Raw genomic sequence first — 12,969 nt, 5'->3', positions numbered from 1 at the left:
CATAGTGAAGTGCTTTTTCTGATCTTACTGCGATCAGAATTAACTGCTCATGATACGTATCTGGTCTAGCCAGAGACAGACTTAGGGACTGTATGTTACCAAGACAGACCTATTTTAAAAAATCTCCTTGTTACAAAAGCAGCATCCAAATTTAGGAGAGCTGAAACCATTTTAGATAAAACACTTTGGTCATTTGCACTTCAGTCCTGGTTTCATTTCCTGGCTCCGATGTACTGCGAAGCTGCTGCATTAGACTTCCCCTCACTGGGGGAAAGTCTGCAACAAAAAAACCCCTGTTGATCCTTTTTATCACTATTGCATAAAAATATTTATTTTCTATCCTAAAGCTTGCTAGCTTGAGGGTAGGGAATAGCAATTCCCTGACAGATTCAGAAGACCATCTGGGTCCTTTTTTCCTCCAAAGGAAGTACGGTAACTGTGAAAAATGAAAATAAAAGTGAGAAAGAAAGGGGGAGGAGGCCCAGAATTAAAACACCTCGGTACTTGCCCCTTCCTGCTCCTTGGTCGTCCACAGGGCAGATTTGCTGAGCCTTCCTCCACAGAGCTAAGGCTCCACAAAACGTTACTTCTTCATCTGCTGTGACAGCATCATTTCGTTTTTCCCTCTCCTCCGTCACTCCCCTCCTCCCCCAATTTCTCAGACACTACATCCTGGTGTAAGACGACCTGCCAGAAGGACGTCAAAAGACCTCACTGGGGTTCAGGCAGCCTCCATCTCTCCTCCCTCACCGGGGCTCACCGCTAACTCTGCCGCCTGTCCAGCAGGACTCTCCATGCTGCCAGAATTACTCCTGCTTCACTACAAATTTCACACAGGACGAAAGTCCTCCCCATGGCGCTACCCTCTGTTTTGTGATAAAAAGGTAAAAATAATCTAACCACCAACTAGGTCCCTCTGCTTTCTCACCCCATCCCCACGCACATTTCGGACAAGGTATGACCCAGCTGGTTTGCTTGCACCGTGAGAAGACACACGCAGCAGGGTCTGTTGTAGAGACCCCTGACACCTCTCCAGGGGAGCTGAATGCCTCCTCCAGCAAAATATTCCCATTTCTGAGCACTGCCTCCCACGAGACTGTTGTCCCAACCCCATCTTCGTTACCAGCTCCTCGTCACAGTGTTCAGCCCTCCCCCCCCAGACGAGGCTCCCGGAGCTCATTCAAACCATGCACTGCCCACATGGGACGGAAAGCGCTAAAACACATTTGCAGGCCAAAAACGCTGCAAGTACAGCAACTTGACACATCACTTTTCTGCAACAGAGTAAAACTGCATCTGCCCTGCCACGAGGCTGAATCCAGACACAAGATACTGAGATAAACAATCCCAGCTCAGCCCTCTGCAGGCAAGTACCACTGCCTGATGCCAAGAAACACATTTTGTTATGCAATTTGCAACTGAGCACTCGGTGGACCCTCCAGCTACGTCCCCGGAGCTTGGCGTGAAGCCCGTGCCTGCTCCTGTGTGCGCAGACCACCGCTGAGCCACCCACCGACCCCACCAGGCAGGACCTCACGCAGCCCCAGATGCAAACCCTTCCTCCGCACCAGGCTGAAGAGTTTAATCTGTCCCCGCTTCTACTTCTGTGAACCTGGGTCTAAAATCGTGAGGAAGATCCATACGCTAGACCTGCTCCCATCAATCGTTAAATTAACCATGGGGTTCTCAGCCTTCCCAGCAACTTCTTGTTTCTTTTCTCCCAAAAGCTGAACTATCTCATCTGCTATTAAATTGCAAAGTGGCGCAGCAGGGAAAGGAAACGCTCCATTCGTCCCTGACCTTCTGCCGTCCTGGGGTGGTAAATCGGTTTAATCCAGCAGGACATTTAATATTCTCATTGTGAGATCCTCGCATGTAAGCGGTCCCCTTCCACTGCCAAGCGCCAGCGATAACCTCTGGTGGTGGTCTGGACTACTTGTGGACCCGAGATTTAGGGAGGAATGTCCCCATCGCCCGTTTTTCTGCCATCCTCAGGATGCACTGATCCTTTCGGAGGGACCAGCACCTGGGGGCAGGGGGAAATCCAGGCAAGTTTGTGAAACCACCACCCTTCCCATCCCCAAGCAAATCCTCTTCAAGCGATCCTGCAAGAATGCCCGGCCATGGCCACCTCCATGGGGGGTACCACCAAGGCTCCCTGAGCTCTGTGCCCTTCTCTGTGCCCGCAGAGCACGCAGGCGCGACTGCTCCGCAGGCTGGAACGCTGCCTTCCCACTCACATGTGGTCGGGCAGCATACTTTTAAGACACAGAGAACCAGGAGTACTGTCAAGAAAAGGTAAGTGACTCCCTGCTGGCAGTGAAAGGCACTTCAGAAGATGCTGCTCCAGCTTCTTCTCAGTGCTGTCCTCCCCAAAGCTGCTAAACTACCTTTGCTTTAAAATTTAAGAGGTGGGATAAAACAAAAAAGTGTTGCAGGAGAGCTTCCAGTCCCTGTGATAAATAAAAGTTAAATAACAAAAAAAAACCCCGAGCAACTGAAAAAGCACAACCAAGCGTACGGAGACACGCAACCCTGCACGAGCCCTTTTCACGCCGGCTGCTGGACTGCCTCCTTACCAAAGTAATCTGCCTTCGGCCGAGCATCCATCTCCTGCTCCAAGCGCTGGGTCAGGGCCTCCAGCTTCAGCTCAGCCGCCGACGGCCCTTGCTCCGGCTGCGGAAGGAGGGTCTGGCAGGGCAGCTTCACCTTCACCGCGCTGGAGCCCTCCGGCTGCCCGGCGTCCGACCGTGGGCCGCTGCCGGCCTCTGGGAAAGGTGGCTGTGGAGCATCCGCAGCCATTGGCCCGCGCGAGGCGAGGCGTGAGGAGCCCGGTTCGGGGCTCACACCGCTGCCGTTGGGCCGGTGGTTTTGACCGTGGGCCACAAAGTGGCCGGTTGGGCCAGGGTAGGCGGTGGTGTGCTGGTAGTCCACGCTCGGGGCAGCAGGTGCAGAGCTGGGGGTGAAGGCCACCGGCACGCCCTGGTACCACCGCTGGCTGCTGTCCCCTCCGGCCCTGGGACCGCAGGCATCAGCAGGGCCCGAAAACCCCCGGTCGGGCTGCACTGAGGGGGTCGAGAAGGAGGAGGACCTCTGCTGTGGCAGGGCCCCCGGAGCCCCCTCCTCCATCCCCGCTGAGGGTGCCGGGGGGGTCCGGGAGTGTGAGAAGGAGGAGGACCTCTGGTCCCCACCACCCCGCCTGCCCTCGCTGCCATTCTCCTGCCCACCACGGCAGGGCTGGGGTTCCCCAGAGCTGCCAGCCTGCTGCTCCGCACGTCCCGTGCCAGGCCGCGAGCCCCCCACTCTGGGGATTCTGTCGGGCTCCGATTCCCAGCTCCGGCGTCCGGCCTGGCTCCCCGAGGCCTCGGTACGCGCCCCGGTCTCGCTGAAGCCACGCTCTCCTCCGTCGTACGGCCTCATGGTGGAGGCTGGGGGCGGCTTGGCACCCCGCGCCGCCATCGGGCTGGGCCGGGGGGTGTTGAAGGCAGCCCCTCCGTTCAGGGCGGCCATCAGCATCTCCTCCTGCTGCTGCTGCTGCTGCTGCTGGAGGTGGATCTTGGCCATTTTGGTGGCGAAGACCCTCCTGGTCTCCTCGAACTCGGGGTTGTTGCCGGCCGCTCTGTCCACCCGAAAGAGCCCGTCCTTGGAGGCCTCGTACATGTTGAGGTCTTCGATGAACTTGCTGGCTTCCAGACCCAGGTCGTCGTACTTATCCATCCCTCCGCCGGCCTCAGCGGGCTGAACGGCCCCCCCCAAACACACACACACACACACACACGCCCCCTCCCCCCCACACACACACCTCCCCCCCGGCGCCTTCTTCTTCTTCTTCCTCCTCCTCCTCCTCCCTTTCCCGCCGGGATCGGGGCACTGCCGGCCGCCTCCGTCCCGCCGCGCCGTCTCACTCCCGCCGCGCCCGTCCCCGGGGGGGGCGTGGCCGGGGGGGGTGGCCAGGAGCCGGGGGGCGGGGGCGTTCGCCCCCGCCCCCCGGCTCCTGGCCACCCCCCCGGCCACGCCCCCCCTCCCCACCCCCCCCCCGCCGCGTGTCGTCACCAGTCAATGGCAAGACGTCACAGGTGACGCCGCCCGCCGGCAAAAAACGGCCCCACGCCCCGCAAACCCTCATTCTGTACCAATTAAGCGTTTACGCGAGGAAATTGCGTGGGTTTTCTTAATGTTGAGTCGTGGAATGGTTGGGGTTGGAAGGGACCTTAAAGATCATCCAGTTCCGCCCCCCTGCCATGGGCAGGGACACCTCCCACTAGACCAGGCTGCTCAAAGCCCCATCCAGCCTGGCCTTGGACACTTCCAGGGATGGGGCATCCACAGCTTCCCTGGGCAACCTGTTCCAGTGCCTCACCACCCTCACAGGAAAGAATTTCTTCCTGGTATCTAATCTAAAACTACCCTCTTCCACTTTGAAGCCATTACCCCTCATCCTGCCACTACGTGCCCTTGTAAGAAGTCCCTCCCCATCTCTCCTATAGGCCTCCTTTACATACTGGAAGGCCGCTATAAGGTGTCCCCAGATTCTTCTCTTCTCCGGGCTGAACAACCCCACCTCTCTCAGCCTGTCCTCGTAGGAGAGGTGCTATTTTACATTGTATGCTGCATGGTCATAGAATCACAGAATCATAGAATCGTCTAGGTTGGAAAGGACCTTTAAGATCATCAAGTCCAACCATTAACCCAACACTGCCAAGTCCACCACTAAACCATGTCCCTCAGCACCACATCTACAGGTCTTTGAAATAGCTCCAGGGATGGTGACTCAACCACTTCCCTGGGCAGCCTGTTCCAGTGCTTGATAACCCTCTCAGTGAAGAAATTTTTCCTAATATCCATTCTAAACCTCCCCTGGCACGACTTGAGACCATTTCCTCTTGTCCTATCACTTGTCACTTGGGAGAAGAGATCGACCCCCACCTCCCTACACCCATCTTTCAGGTAGCTGTAGAGAGCGATAAGGTCTGCCCTCAGCCTCCTTTTCTCCAGACTAAACCACTCCACTTCCCTCAGCTGCTCCTCATAAGACTTGTGCTGTAGACACGCTTAAGTGAACATGACTAAAGGACCCCAGCTCATTGCAAAGAGGAGGAGGGCCTCCACCCTGAAGAATAACAGCCACCCCTGGACGCCCGGGATAACACCATCATCGCAGCACCTCCAATACCTCTGTGAACCCTCTGGCATCATGGACAAGTTACCGCAGCAAGACCAACTCCAGGGACACTTAAATCACGAAAGAAGAAGACGGGTGATGATGTCAGAAAATTATAGTTGCTTTGCAAAACAGCGGCATCTGTCTGTTAAGCAGAGATTGGTTATATCACTGGAAAGGTATAAGAACTGTGTGTAAAACCGCATTTGGGACACCTCATGCACATGAATTAAGAATTACCCTTGCAATCCTGTACTCTGTGTCCCAGCCTCTCACCTCTCTCCACAAAATTTTCATGACACAACCCAGCTGGGGGTGCTCAGAGGTCGGGGGTGTGCGACAGGACCTCTGTGCCGGGCTCGGGGGAGAGGCCGGTTTGCAGGGAGCTGTGGTGCCTCTGAGTCAATCGACTGGTGCAGTTGATCCTGCGAGCCTGGGCACGTGTCCTGCATTCCCAGGACTTGTTGTTTTATTCTCCCCCAGGCTCCAGGAGACGGGGCCAGATGTTAAGGAACGTGGAAATTCACTGCCTTTTAATAATCGTGAATTGGGCTGTGACCAAAACCTGTTAGAAACCAAAAAATCCCCTCTCCCCTTTGCCCAGTTCCTGTACAGAAGTGCTGCTGAGCAGCGGAGGCCAGGTCTAAAATAACCCAACGCTTCCCGCGAGTTTTGGCCCGATGTGCTTAAAAATCATGGCACTGGGAGCCCCGGGAAAATAAAAGTGTGTATCTTCCCCCCCAAGCGACCTGGAAGGCTGGGAGCAGGACCGAGAGGCTTGTCCTGGCGATGACGGCCTTGGGCTCGAGCTTGAGCTGATAAGGCTTGATAAACTTTGGACCTGCAAAAGTTACCTCAGGCATAGCAGAGGGTTAGAGACATGGTTTTATGGTTTCTGGGGAAGGCGGGCGGGTGGGGATCCCAGCGCGGTGGCCGAGCGGCTCCAGTCCCCGGGAGCCAGGGCAGGGGAACCCCAGCTGCCACTAGCCATGGCCTGATGAGCGTTAAAGGGGTCAGTAGTGCTGGAGCTTTCACGCAAGTATTGGGAAAACAGCCCAATCTGTGAAGCAATCACACCTATCAAACCTTCCCAAGCCTTCCTCTGCAGGGGGGGCAAGGGAAGGAGGGGTGTCGCAGCTTCCACAGGCTGAGCCCCACAAACTCCCTTTCACTTTGGGTGGTGCCTGGGGGCTAAACCCCACTTTGCACAAGCCCCACCAGTTCAGGAGGGTTTAACTTGCATCCAGACATCCATCACGCCAGGGCTCTTTTGGCCGCACCGGACCGGGCTTGCCTCCCCTTTCATGGCCAGGAGAAGATGCGGGGGCCCCCAGCAGCTGCTTCATGCCAGGCAGGTGTAGGCTCAGGCCACCAGTGACCAAGAGCAAAAATAACTACCTCTTTTGAGGGACTTGACTGAAACTGTTGAGGCTGAGGTTAAGCTCAGGCAGGGCAGCGAAAGCCAAAACTTGAGTTTCAACGTCTACAGACTACAGAGCATCCTCAGAAAGGGCTAGAGCAAGGCCGGTTTTGACAACATCCAGAGTGGACGAGCAACGGATTGCTTGAATCCGTATTTGTGTGGCCGGAGAGAATGACAGCCAGGAAGCAGAGCAGCAGGTAGATGAGGATGGGAGCGTGAGTCCCACCACTGCTTCCCTCACGGGAGGAATCTGAGACGTTAGTGGACAAAGAGCAATCGGAAAGGAAATTACACATTGCTCTCCCACCTTCTTCCCTCTTCCTCACCAAAGGATGTCAGGTTAATCCAGGGAAGGCACACTCCTCTCCAGCGTATCAGAGACTCAGCCAGTGTCTATTGGGGTTTTTTTTCTGCAACCACACAGAGATGAGTCTCTTCAGCCCTCTAGGAAACAAACCCTTTCGTGGAGCAGAAGTATTTGGGAATAGACCTCTCTATTTTCAGCTTTCAACAAACAAACCAAGGAAGAATCTGTAACTTCCCCCAGATCATAGTTTTTTTTTCTGACTTTCTTTTTTAAGGGTCACGCATACGTTTTCTGCCATGACTTTTTAATCTGTAATCTAACATCTGTAAGGCGTTTTTCAGTCGGGCTCGCAGTAGCTCACCACCTTGGGACGGGGAGGGGGCGGGGAGAGTAACAGCCTTCTTGCCGAATGGCGGCTCTGGATGCTGCTGACCTTCGCCAGCTCTGCAAAGTACATTTCCTTCCTATGCCAAAGCATCGAATCAGCTGTCTGCAGAACAATGCGAGCGCGGACGACATGGAAAAGGCTGCCGAAGCCCTTTTGGATGGGGAACCGTCGCCCTGGGCTTGGCCTCCTTCCAGGCTCCGCACGCATGAGCAGACACTTTGATGGCGAGCGCGCCTTCGGAGGGGGATCGCAGCCGGGCCATCCAAAGGCATTTTGGCATTCCGCTTGCAATGCTCGCTGCGAACATCCGGCGGCGAAATACCTTTGAAGTTTCATGCTGGGATTTACTCTTTCTGTGGGACTTGGGCTAGGGGTATTCCCGAGCGAGCAGATGATTAACTTGAACTTTCTGCCGGACCGGAGATGTAATGCCACGCTGACTTGCCGGCCCTTCTGCTGCCGTTAGATGTGGCCCCACAGTTTTATAGTCCCTGTGAGTTTTACATCCCATGCCTAGTCAGGAGTGAAGGGGTCTGTCATTGCTGTCATAGCACAGGACCAAAATGTACGTGCCTATCTGAATTAACTTATTCTAAACCCTGTCCCTTGAAGAAAAAAAAACCAACAAAACACAAAAAACCCACCACTGCTCATTTAATCTGTTTTTGTTCCTGTGGGCAAGGCTTACACGCTGCATTTACTCATGCAAAATAAAGCTGACAGCTTCTAACCCAGCCCCGCTCCACGTGGCGGTCGCAGCTGCCCCCGGGGCGGAGGCAGGCAGCGATATGGGGAGAAGCAGCCCCGAGTGGTGCTCCCCCGTTTCAGCCCTATCTTGGTGGGACCACGATCGCTGTGGCCTCATGCTGGGGTGGCACAGCCCTCCAGGGCCGATGGCAGGCTGGGGCAACGCGCTGCCTTCCCTGGGCAAACAGGGAAGTCGTCAAGGAGAGGCGGGAGGGGATCGTCTGTCTGTATTTCTTGCTGCCGCGTTTGGCTCTGGGCTCACATTGCAGAGAGATGGAGAAAATGCGGATAAAGGTCCCCCCACCTCCCACACACCTCCCAGATCATTTTTCTGTCTGTGAGAAAAACGCCCTCAGATTTTGAGGCATGACAGCAGCACGGGGCTGTATATTTTCTCTAAAAAGATGATTAGGAGGTGTCTGGGTGACAGCTTGTAGCTCTCTCTGAAAGCAACTATTACATGCTCACTATTTGCAAGCAAACCATCACGAGGAACCAGCGGCTGGCAGCACACCAGTTTCTTTGTGGACATTTCCAGGTCTAATCCCCAGTGCCTGTGCTTCCCCGGGGCCATAGCTGTCCCAGGCAGGTCATTTCCCACAGGAGCCTGGACTACACACGCCACTACAAATGCCCGAGATACGTGCTCCGGTGTCTTTTAGCAGGAAAGCAATAAAGCCTTCAGTGCTAGAATATAAACAGAATGAACAATTTATCAGGCAGAAGCCTTTCCAGGATGGAGCCTGGCTTGGTTCCGTCAGGAGCAAATGCATCTCTTGGCCCTCGCAGGATGGTGCCGCAGCATCCCCGAATTCTGCACCGACTGAGTCACCCCAGGAAATGAGGGATGCTCCCGCCGGCTTTCTAATAGAAGTTTTCAATAAATGTGCCATTTATTTGCACCAACTGGGTGCTTTATATGCTACAGCACAGGGCTGTAGGGTAAATCAGAGGGTGTCAGAGGGAAGGATGGAGGGAGCTGGCAGCGGGAGGTGGGTCCAGGGGTGGCTGCGGGCGGGAATGCCAGGCTCAAGCCGAGGGCCAGGTTGGTGAACGGGACGCTGTGGAGGTAGAGAGGCTGAACCTCAGCCCTCTGCCCCCCGAAAAGTTTGCAGGAAGGCAGCAGGGCAGGGTTGGGAGACGCTGTTCCTCCCCACCGAGGGTGCCCCAGGCGCTGCTGCATTCCTCCGGGAGGCCTGCCCTGCCCTGCCCTGCCTGCACATTTAACCCCCACGTTGCGGGGCTGGCTGGGTCAGGGCAGAAATGGGTCCTGACTTGGGTGTTTTGCATCTGTTGCAGTACGACTGCCCGCTACGGGGCATGATCTCTGCTGTAAATTAACTCTCAGAGTCATTTAATTAACACTAACGGCACAGAAGGGCCAGGGCAGCTTCTGGGACAGCTTTACAAACTGCCTTTCTGGAGTGGTACGGACGCTTCACAGCAAGGCTTTCAGGGTCACGTTCCTTAAATGACTGCGCCCCGCAGCATCAGTTCAGGGGGGGATGCTGCGGGCCTTGCTCCCAGGTGGGTAAACTGAGGCAGGGAAGGGCTGCCTGGGAGGGCACACCCTGGGGAGGTGAGAGAACCCAAAGGATCCCAAACAGGAGTCCAGGCAGCAGCAGCAGAGGGAGAAAAGGCTGCAAATCCCGGAGCTGCAGCGGGTCAGTCTCCCGAAGGAAAGCCAAAGCCGTGTGCTAAGTGCTGGGCTGCTGCGCCAGGGAGGAGAACGCCCTTCGCCGTCCTCTCTTCAGTATCTCCAGGTGCCATCAGCGGTGGTGGAGAGCTTCACCACCAGTCCACCAGGCCAAACACTTGCTTTCGGTGGCATCTGGGTTGCACGAAAATAATGCAGGTGGCTTTGGTGGTTTTCCTACCCCTGCTCGAAAGAATATGGAATAGTTTGTTTCCTCCATTCTGCTAAAAAAAGCCTTTTATCGGGACAAGAACTTGCCTGGAGAACTTTCCAGCTCCGTTTTCCCTGCCTCTTTATCAGCGCATTAACACAAAAGGCACAGTGACCTGTTTAACCAACATACATGGCCTTTAGCAATCCTCGGCTGGAAGCACTCCGCAGGTCAGACGACATCCTGCCATCACTCATCGGCCTCACGTGGCTCGGCGGACTTGGAGTGGACTCGCCAGACGCGGTCGGTGCATCCACCCCGTTCTTCCGTGCACGTCCTAGGAGAAGCTCTCTGACTAACAGATGTTTTGAAATGCTCTTTCACATGGGAAAATTGGGAAGTATATATTTTTATTGCACCCTTGCTATTTCATCCAGCCACGTGGATCTCCAGGGATGGAGACGTACTTAAGAAAAATATTCATTCCTAAAAGCTTCTACAGTTGTTTTTTTTTCACAACGCTTTCTTGGCTTGGCCAGCCCTGCAACGCACGCTCATATTTCTATTTTGCAGCAATTAGTGAGATTTGCTAATTATGCTGCTGTGTATTTAAAGACAATTGATTTCCCTTTGTGGCAGAAAACAGTTTCCTGTTATGCCAATTCTCTTAATCTTCATCAGAAACAAAGCCAGGAATGCCAGCAATGTGTCACGCTCCTTTATTAAATCGCTCTCTTTTCTGCCCCGGTTATGTGTCCTGTGTTTATTGTTCCTGATCGGCGCGCTGGATCACCTACAGCTGTTATGACTACACGTATTTCGCTTCACGTATTTGTTGGCACCAGGCACAGTTACTGGAGAGCAGCTCCTCGCTCACGCGTCTCTTCTGGCAGCGGGAGGTGGGTGTACGGGGAGAACCTTGGACCTCTCAGGCTCGGTTTTGGCACGTGTCAAAAACTACTGGTCGACAAGAAAGTTCAAAGCCTTAAGATGTGAGTGTGAGCCTTCCCCTTGCACCCAGCCCAGGGAGCATGCTCGTATCTAAGAGAGCAAGCACGACGCCACGCGTTTCCCTTCATGTAAATGTATATGTTCTGCTTACAGTTATACCAAAGAAGATCAAGCTCTTCAAATAAAAGAACTGCTTACGCCCTAAATGTCCCAGGCTGAGTGTCACAAGTGCGAGCAGACAGAATATGGATATTTAGCTCATTATACTTAAGCCTTTCCCATTTACATGTTCCTTTGCTGAGTGAGCAATTCCGTGGCCTAAAACAGAGAGCGAATTGGCATGGCGCGGGCAGACGAGCATCCAAGGAAATGTCCTGGATATCCAATATCACAGTGTATTTTTGATGGGATTCTTGTGATCAAAATCTCTCATGGGTTTGGGCCACGTTCACCTGACAGCAAATACAAGCATCTGCTTGACCTCGACTGAGTTTCCAGTCTCTCACTGCCGAGACAAAGGCTGGCAGACAGAACAAGAGCTGCCAGGACTCCTCTCTGCCACGTCGCTACACCCAGGCAAAAATCCTCCTATTCAGAGACCACCCCCAACAACTTATAAACCCAGGAAAACCTGTTCAAACTCCCTGACTACACATAAAATGAGAGCTAATTTTATGTGGAAGATGCAACTCTCCAGGGGTGAAACCAGACCTGAACTTTTCTACCAAGACTTACTTGAGTGAGAGAAATGCCGCGAGCCACAAAGGTTGTGTGTGAGCCAAGGCCTCCTGGGACAGATGGGATTAGGGAATTGCAGAATGCTTTGTGGTACCGGAAAGTCACTTTAATCAGGAAAGGGAAAAAAAATCCCACCTTTCCTCCGCGTGTCAGGCAAGATCTCTTTTGTCATCTGGGCTGCAGATGAGAGCTCTGATCCTGTTCCCTCCTGCGCAGAGCCAATGCCCCGGTTCAGCTCTTCTCTTGCGATGGCTGGGACATGCTAAAAACTGCCTCTGATCTACTGTGATCCGCTCCATGCTTCTTCTTTGAGACATAAACACCATTTCCATAAAAAAAAATAAAAATAACACATCTGTAGCTCCAGCAACATTTTTTAAAGTCAAAAGTGGACATTATCTGGACTGATAGAAATCAGTGGGCTAGGAAGTGTATTCACCACGCGGGTTCTGGTGATAGACCTGGCTTCCCGTGGAAGACTTCTCTTACAGTTCAGTTCTTTAATACAAAATTAGCTAAAATCCTAACAGGAGGGAACTCAAGAAATAAAGCAGCAGAAAAGGCATCCAGCAAAACCAGTGTACGTACTGTTCCAAGTTGGTAAATATACATAAATAAAGCCAATCCCCTCTCTGTAAACTGCAGCAAGTATTGCAAAACTAGAAAAAAAACCAAACCAGTGATTTCTCCCCCTGTCCTCATTTATAGACAAGCTTTTAGAAAAATCTTACATACTGCAAACTTCCCTAGGAAGGAACAACCAGCAAAGTGCTAATTAACATTCTTTCTAGTTCATGTTGGTTGTAAAAAGTTTAGAGAAGGGGAACAGCTTTCTGTGAGGCTTTGCACTGAAGAAGGAGAGACAAAGAAGAGAGGCTGTATGGCCTGCATTATCCATGGAATGTCTCCCTCCACGAGAAACAAGCAGGCTTTTACAAAATCAGACCAGAAAAAGACATCGTTAACCAGATGTCAGCTCTGAGGCATTACTTTAATCCGGTAAATGGCAGAGAGAGAGCACAGATTTGATTTTCACCAAATCTCCGTTTGGGATTCAGGTGAAGGGCATGGAAAAATACATCCTTGTTCACTGACGCCCTTGTATAGGATGTTGTTTGAAGCGTAGGTGGGACGACCTGGCTAGAGAACTTCCTTAGGAGCAACCCAAGCTGTAATACTGTTCCTTAATGTGATGTAAAAAGCCCTATTGCCTTGCTGCAAAGCAGCGTTGGTGTGTCCGTGTCATCTCAGTCACTGGAGATGGCTACGAAACACCCACGCCTGACAACACATTTTTCTACACTGGGGTTTCTTCCAGCACGTTACACTGTCCCCATCTCCCCAGCATCTGAGGTCCTTCGCACGAGATCAACAGCATCAGAAAAGCACTCAGCGACATCTCAGGAC

At 53.3% G+C, this 12,969-nt stretch overlaps 1 protein-coding gene across 1 annotated transcript in view; it reads right to left on the bottom strand.

The window, feature by feature from the left end:
• The window catches only part of LIMD1 (LIM domain containing 1), a 36,586-nt gene extending 32,735 nt beyond the window's left edge, over positions 1-3,851 (bottom strand). The window contains exon 1 of the mRNA XM_054192109.1: positions 2,580-3,851. Coding sequence (XP_054048084.1) covers positions 2,580-3,717 — 1,138 coding nt within the window. The 5' untranslated portion in view covers positions 3,718-3,851. The remainder of the gene's footprint in view (positions 1-2,579) is intronic.
• Positions 3,852-12,969: the final 9,118 nt, after the last annotated feature.

The sequence above is a fragment of the Rissa tridactyla genome, chromosome 2 (assembly GCF_028500815.1).
Source record: "Rissa tridactyla isolate bRisTri1 chromosome 2, bRisTri1.patW.cur.20221130, whole genome shotgun sequence".
Taxonomy (NCBI): domain Eukaryota; kingdom Metazoa; phylum Chordata; class Aves; order Charadriiformes; family Laridae; genus Rissa; species Rissa tridactyla.
The sequence above is the reverse complement of the archived record's forward strand: the minus strand, read 5'-3'. Positions and strand labels throughout refer to the sequence as shown.